Below are 7,500 nucleotides of genomic sequence, written 5' to 3'. Positions count from 1 at the left end.
GTCTATGGTGGTCTATGGTGGTCTATGGTGGTCTATAGTGTTCTATGTTGGTCCATAGTGGTCTATGTTGGTCTATGGTAGTCTATGGTGGTCTATAGTGTTATATGGTGGTCTATGGTGGTCTATAGTGTTATATGGTGGTCTATGGTAGTCTATGGTGGTCTATAGTGTTATATGGTGGTCTATGGTGGTCTATGGTAGTCTATGGTGGTCTATGGTGGTCTATAGTGTTATATGGTGGTCTATGGTTGTCTATAATGTTATATGGTGGTCTATGGTGGTCTATAGCAGCCTCACCTGGTCTACATGTATATAGTAGTAGTGGGAGGAGTGGTAGATGGCTTTGAAGAGGCGTTGGAACTGGCGCGAGGCGCGGCCGTGGACCACCAGGACGAAGGCGATCCTGACGGGAACAGCCGGGGGGTTCTCCACCGAGTCCTCATCCCACTGCACGTTGGCGTTGGCCTTACCTGGACACACACAGAGACACACACACACACACACACACACACATGATCACCTATTTCAATTCAATTCAAACAAGAAACATTGCAGTTATAGCTGTTACCTGTTATAACAGGTTATGTCGTTTATTCAAAGTACACATTGTGTATTTTGTAGAAAACTGTATTATTCCTCATGTTTGGTTTGGTTGGTTGGATTTCCAATGAATCATAAAACACCAGAAACATAGACTCATAGGACACCATACACACAATATAGAAGAAACATGAAGTCCTGTCAGAGATGACAAGTGCTTATGTGTGTGTGCGTGTGTGTGTGTGTGCGCGCGTGTGTGTGTGTGTGTGTAACATGGACCAACCCAACCCAACCCGACATTCCCAGTGCTGCACAACACAAAAGCTGTCTTTCTGACCTATGACAGCAGCTGAATTGAGATCTCAGGGAGGGTGTGACTCCCTAGTGGAGACAGAACGTTCTCTATGGATTCTCTATGGATTCTCTATGGAATCTATCTCCACAACAGGTTGGGCTACATTTTAACAGCGTGAAAACCAGCCTCAGCGCAAAATGCAGTCACTGCCAGGGGCATTGGCGGTGGTGCTAGGGTTTGTGTTCCAATATGTGGAATATTATTGTTATTTTCAAGGTCATCATTTTTCAGCACAAACTGATGGAACTTGACCTGCTCATTGAGCGTAGGAGAGATAGCGCTTCAGCGATGCGGTAATTTCACCTATTACCACAACACAAATTACCAATATGCCTGCGTTTTGACCTTCGTCCATTTTCGCGCCGGGTGAAAATAGAGCCGGTCGTGGAAAGAATAACAGCTTAATCATCAGCTACGGAATATGACTATGTGAGTCAGACCACAGCGTATGAGTGTCTGTGGAGGCTGGCGGAGGCTACATCAGAGGACGGGCTCATTGGAATGCATGGGTTGGAATCGTGTGTGTGATACCATTCCTCATTCCATTCCATGCATTACAATGAGCCCATCCTCCGATTTTTACATCCCTGGAAGCACGGAGGACAAGGCCACAGACAGATATGTTCCATTCCTCTGGGTTTGAGGGTGCAGTTCAGCTGATAGGGAGCCATCTCATTATTCCTCCTCTTTTATCTAAACTCCCAGAAGAAGACTTCTGTTTCACACAACGACAGAACCGGATGTAGTGCCGAGAATCATCTCTGGCCACCACCAAACCCACAATTCTACAATTCCCAAACATCTCCAGAGGGCTGTTGAAAAGCAAAAACAGATCCATAAGCGGTTTCATACTATACTGTGTGTGTGTGTGTGTGTGTGTGTGTGTGTGTGTGTGTGTGTGTGTGTGTGTGTGTCTTAACAAACAAACTTCCTTGCCAGCGCCTCTCCCTCCCTGGTGCTGTATTGTCTGCTACATCAGCAGTGTGTGTGTGTGTGTGTGTGTGTGTGTGTGTGTGTGTGTGTGTGTGTGTGTCTGTGTGTGTGTTTGTGCATGCATGTGCACGTGAAGTGGGAGAATCAGAGACACTTTATGACAGGCTGGGGCTGTTTTCACAGGGCCTATGGAATTACAGTGGCATTACAAAAGCACACACAGCTTTATTAAGACAGGCTGTTCGTCGTCGGGGAAAGATAATGACTGTAATCGCTAGGTCCAGAGGGGACTGCAATTCCCAGAAGGCAGCGGGGGCGGAGGACCAAGGCGTTACGGTTCTTTGGAATGGGCGGGGAGCGATGGGGTAGACATTGGCTATTTCACGCCCTAGTTAGGGTGTGCTCTCCCTGGGGTAGATATACCCAGAGGCCCCCATCCCTGGCTCTTCTTTCTGTCTGGACAAGTGCTTTTATAATTACCCAAAGGATCTAAGTGACGTGTCCAAACAGCCTATAATTAAAACGCTCACAACAGGGGCGGGGATAAGGTCACGCTCCGATGCTGACAATGGGCCGTAAGTCCTGTCCGTCACACCCCACAATTACCGCTTCATAGAATCAGCCTCTGGTTACCATAAAGATAGCTCCTGTGTGGGGTGCTCATGTGAAAACACACACACACACACACACACACACACACACACACACACACACGCATACACGCTGATTGTGGGGTCTTTTTGTGAATGTGTTTGACATTGGTAGGGAGAATCTGCTGTGCAGCTGTATCAGATTGAACAGTAATTGGTGCCCAGCGCCAGAGGGTTCACTGGTTAGCTTCTCAGGGGCTAATTGGCCCATCGCTTCACAAAGCATTCTGAGCATGTGGCTATGCTAGCTAGCTGAACTAATGAGCATCCACCGTGGTGGGCGTGTGTGCCTGTGTGCGTGTGTATGTGTGTGTGTGTGCGTGTGTGCACATGCGCACGTGTGTGTGTGTGCATGTGTGTGTGCACGTGTGTGTGTGCACGTGTGCACGTGTGTCTATGTCTTTACACACACACACACACACACACACACACACACGTCCACTACATGCACCTACAGTGACAGAGCATAAAAAAACTAACTCTTCTTTCGAACCCTTTTCCTTCCCTGACACATCCTTCTTTCTCTTCCTTCCTACCTCCCTCCATCTTTTACACCGCCTCTCCCTCATCGACTACCACCGCTCTCTCTCCCTCCGTCATCTTGTGTAACCCCAGCAGCTCACAGTTATCCATCTCAACCACTCATCCCAGAGGTGAGGAGAGGAGAGGAACGGACATATTCTCTATCTGACGTCCTTTTTAGTCGACAATATCACTGTAAAGTCACTTTATTCAGGGCAGTTTGTATGGTATCAGTGAGGTAATGTTGAGTGTGATCTGATTCCCATTCTGGTGTTCTGGTATTCGTCTAGCGTACACTAAACGATGACATATTTCAAGAATAAGACAGAAATTAGTGATGACACCTGAGATGTATTTAAAGGGTGACCAGGTACACACAGGTGGAGGCTGGTGGAGGTCGGAATCGAAAGGACGGGCTCATTGTAATGCCTGGAATGGAATGAGGGCTCATTCATTACACCATGTATTACAATGAGCCCGTCCACTGATTTCCACCTCCACCAGCCTCCACTGGTACCTACAGTGCAAGGTCATTGACTGACAGCTGACATGACTGTGGCCAGGTTCCAGCCATTATATAAAGCCCAGAACCATATTGATATTCTGTTAGCCTAGCTAGCATACGGAGGGCAGTGTGAACATATTCTCCTCCTATCCTCTGAGGCCGGAGCTAACGCTAACTCAGCCATGGCTTCAAGGACAGAATACCGATGAAATCAAATTGGACAATTTGCAGCTAACAAGGTTAGGCCTCAAAATTCAGATTGGAGCAGAGCGGAGGGAAGCGAGGGAAGCGAGGGAGAGAGGGAGAGAGAGAGAGAGCGAGAGAGAGAGAGAGAGAGAGGGAGAGAGACAGAGAGAGGGAGAGCAAGAGAGAGCGAGAGAGTGCGAGAGAGGGAGAGCGAGAGAGAGCAAGAGAGAGAGAGAGGGAGAGAAAGAGAAAGAGAAAGAGAGAGAGAGAGAGAGAGGGAGAGAAAGAGAGAGAGGGAGACAGAGGGAGAGATAACAACGTTGTAGCAGACAGAGAGTCGGGGAAAAAAAGAAAAGTGATTTAATTTAGCTGTCGTGTTGTTACACAGCAGCCATCGGGGGAAAAAGCCCTTTTCAATTCCTCCGTCTCCTCTGATCAAACTGTCAGTTTGAGTGGAGAGGTTGTGACGGGGGCCAGACGACATGGGCTTAGGCAGAGACAGGCCATATTTCTACTTTTTCATCTTGGGGGGGCTACTGTACGGTAGGAAAAGTTGCAGAGTCATTGTTGGCTAGCTGTGTGTGTTCTCACGGGATGAGTTCAGGAAGGTGTCAGACTGTCTGACGGTGTCTGACCAGATGTCCGAGAATCCTTTCTGGCCTTCCCCTCTCTCCGCACGCCCTTCACAGTGGGTGGTTTGTCTGTGTGTGTGTGTGTGTGTGTGTGTGTGTGTGTGTGTGTGTGTGTGTGTGTGTGTGTGTGTGTGTGTGTGTGTGTGTGAGTGCACGTGCGTGCGTGCATGTGTGACGTTTCTTTAAACACACTCACTGGTGGGTGGTGCCCGCTGATGGTGGTAACTTGCAAACTCACAGATTGTGCTTACAGCAGTCTACTGCCAGCCTACAGATGTTCACCATTCTGCTAGGAGTGTGTGTATGCGTGTGAGTGTGTGTGTGAGTGTGTATGTGAGTGTGTGTGTGTGTGTGTGTGTGTGTGTGTGTGTGTGTGAGTGTGAGTGTGTGTGTGTGTGTGTGTGTGTGTGTGTGTGTGTGCGTGCGTGCGTGCGTGAATGTGTGTGAAGAGAGGTCTGTGTATCAGTGTGTGTGCGCGTCTGTGTGTGCATGCATCTGCTGTGAGTCTTAGCCTGCGTTCTGTGGCCAGCTTGGCTGAACAGAATGAAAATTGGATGGCAATTTGCTGTAAATACAAAAAGCATCTTCCATTCTCTTGCCCCCATTTGTCATCAGCGGAGAAGCACATTTCTTGTTGGACTTTGAACAGAATGCGGATGATTAGCAGTAAAACAGGAAGCACTTTCTCTGCTTGTGGTTCAGCTTGACCGGTCAGAACAGCTTTCGGTTCGGCTTGGGAGAACATTGTATTTGTTGTTGTCAAAACAAAAATATATAGGGCGCAGGAAATACCACAAAGTAAATAACAACACGATCGCTCAAGCGAGAGACCAACCCTGTTCAAGCTGTGAAAAGGCTTTTGTGGACATATATGGAGAGAACTAGGTGATTCTTCCGTAATCATAACTTATATAATAATATGACTCATCTCTCTATGTTTACAGTACATGAAATGACCCAAATATGTCAAATTTCCTCAAATCGTTTGTCTCGCTCTTTTATGATAAACAAATAAGCCCATGAAAGAAATAAAGGCTTTTTTAAGTACACTGGTAAGAGTGCCTCTGTGTTTTGTTTATAACCATAAAACCTGGGACACAGAAAAGCACTGTACCAAACTTATATTTAATCACATTCGACAGATCTTTCTTTGACCCAGATATGTACTCACCCTCTAGGGGGCAGTAGCGAGTGACCTTCTCAGGCATCAGCTGGCCCTCCTTGTGTCTACAGTACACCTCAGCGATCTGTTGCCGGCACTCCTTGGTCTTGGCTCGGGACAGAGCCGAAATGGCCTCCTTGCCGCTGATCTCACACTTGGGCGGCTGGTCGTAGGTGACCTCCAGCGGGGCCGCAGTCGCCTGCTTCCTATGGGGATGTTGGTGTCTGTGCTGCGACTGTGGCGACTGTTGAGCCAGAGTCTGGTGCTGGGGCTGAGGCTGTGGGGAGCGGCTGTGGATCGGCCTGGGACCCACTCCTCCTGGTGCTCTGTGGCCAGGGGCAAGGCTCCCGTTCTGGGCCACGGCGGGAGCGACAGCCCGGCCGTACTGGAGGACTTCGTTGGAGCTCCGGCCCAGACTGACAGGGGATTGGTCCTTCCAGTCACGCTGGGCGTGGGCCTTCTCCTGCAGGCTCTCCCGGTACTGCTTGCTGCTAGCGCCCCCTGCAGTCTGCCGCTGGGGCTGCGAGCGGGCGCCAAAGTTACTACTGTCTATGTTCTCAAAGTCTTTGGGCACCGAGTTCTCGTTGTTGCTGTCCACGCGCACTTTCTCCTTGGGCCGGTGGGAGTAATAACCATCCTAGGAGAAAGAAGGGAAGCAGGAGGGAGGGAGGAGGGAAGGGGGGGGGGGGGCAGGTAGGGAAGAGAGGGGTGAGAAGGATGGGGGGGGGGGCAGGTAGGTGAGTGAGGGATGAGAAGGATGGGGGGGGGGAGAAGGGGAGAGGAGGGAGCAGGTAGTGGAGAGAGGGATGAGAAAGAGGGGGGAAGGGAAGGGGTGAAGGGAGGTGAACGGAGGAGGGGGTGGGGTAGGGGGGAGGGCGGAAAGGAGGGGAGACACAAACAAGCAAAACAAGATTAGAGTGAGTGAGGCGCATATCAAATGTCAGATTAACAATCAACACCTCAGCCCATAGAGAGCGGGAGCGGCTAAACAGAACCAAGAGGCGTGAAATGAAGTAGCAGCGTATTGACTGGGCGACAACAAGGTGCCACCTGACTGGAGCGCCAAGCGGCGTGGAGGAGACGATGGAGCTGAGGGTTTGGTTCGCTCGCTCCGTGTCATCATCAGATTAGCAGGATTTCAATTAACTTTTTCCCCTAACGTGCCTGCCGCACCGTATACAGATTACCACTGGGGATAGGACTGGACCGAATGACAGTGCATAGAGTGTGTGTGTGCGCGTGTGTGTGTGTGCGCGTGTGTGTGCGTATGTGCGTGTGTGTGTGTGTATGTGTGTGTGCGTGTGTGTGTGTGAGTGTGTGTGTGTGTGTGTGTGTGAGAGCATGTGTGTGTGTGTGTGTGTGTGTGTGTGTGTGTGTGTGTGTGTGTGTGTGTGTAGGTGTTGAATGTTTGAGTATCTGATTCGTCATCCTCTGGGGCCTCGTGATGATGTGATGACATTCCAATAGTGAGGCATGTATGACTGGGCAACAGTGTGTGTGTGTGTATGTGTGTGTGTGTGTGTGTGTGTGTGTGTGTGCGTGTGTGTGTGCGTGCGTGTGTGTGTGCGTGCGTGCGTGTGTGCATGTGTGCGTGCGTGCGTGCGTGCTTGTGTGCGCATGTGTGTGTGTGTGTATGTGCTCCAAGCCAGGATCGGAAGGTACAATTTCTCGCATCTTTCCACCAGAACAGGCCAAGAGGGAGCGAGAGGGGAGGAACAGTGAGAGAGAGGGAGGGAGGAGGGAGGGAGGGAGAGGGGGAGGAACAGTGAGAGAGAGGGAGGGAGGGAGGGAGGGAGGGAGAGGGGGAGGAACAGTGAGAGAGAGGGAGGGAGGGAGGGAGGGAGGGAGAGGGGAGGAACAGTGAGAGAGAGGGAGGGAGGGAGGGAGGGAGGGAGGGAGGGAGAGGGGGAGGAACAGTGAGAGAGAGGGAGGGAGGGAGGGAGGGAGGGAGAGGGGGAGGAACAGTGAGAGAGAGGGAGGGAGGGAGGGAGGGAGGGAGAGGGGGAGGAAGGGGA

At 50.5% G+C, this 7,500-nt stretch overlaps 1 protein-coding gene across 1 annotated transcript in view; it reads right to left on the bottom strand.

Moving 5' to 3' along the window:
* Positions 1–7,500, bottom strand: part of LOC310821787 (xylosyltransferase 1-like) — a gene marked incomplete at both ends in the record, with an annotated part of 62,976 nt that overhangs the window by 22,486 nt on the left and 32,990 nt on the right. Inside the window, 2 exons of the mRNA XM_083693999.1 lie at positions 298–470; positions 5,495–6,122. Of these exons, the coding sequence (XP_083550125.1) occupies positions 298–470; positions 5,495–6,122 (801 nt within the window). The remainder of the gene's footprint in view (positions 1–297; positions 471–5,494; positions 6,123–7,500) is intronic.

This window comes from Argentina silus (genome assembly GCF_951799395.1).
Source record: "Argentina silus genome assembly, chromosome: 22".
Classification (NCBI taxonomy): Eukaryota; Metazoa; Chordata; class Actinopteri; order Argentiniformes; family Argentinidae; genus Argentina; species Argentina silus.
Note: the sequence above shows the minus strand (reverse complement) of the source record. Positions and strands in the feature narration are given on the sequence as shown.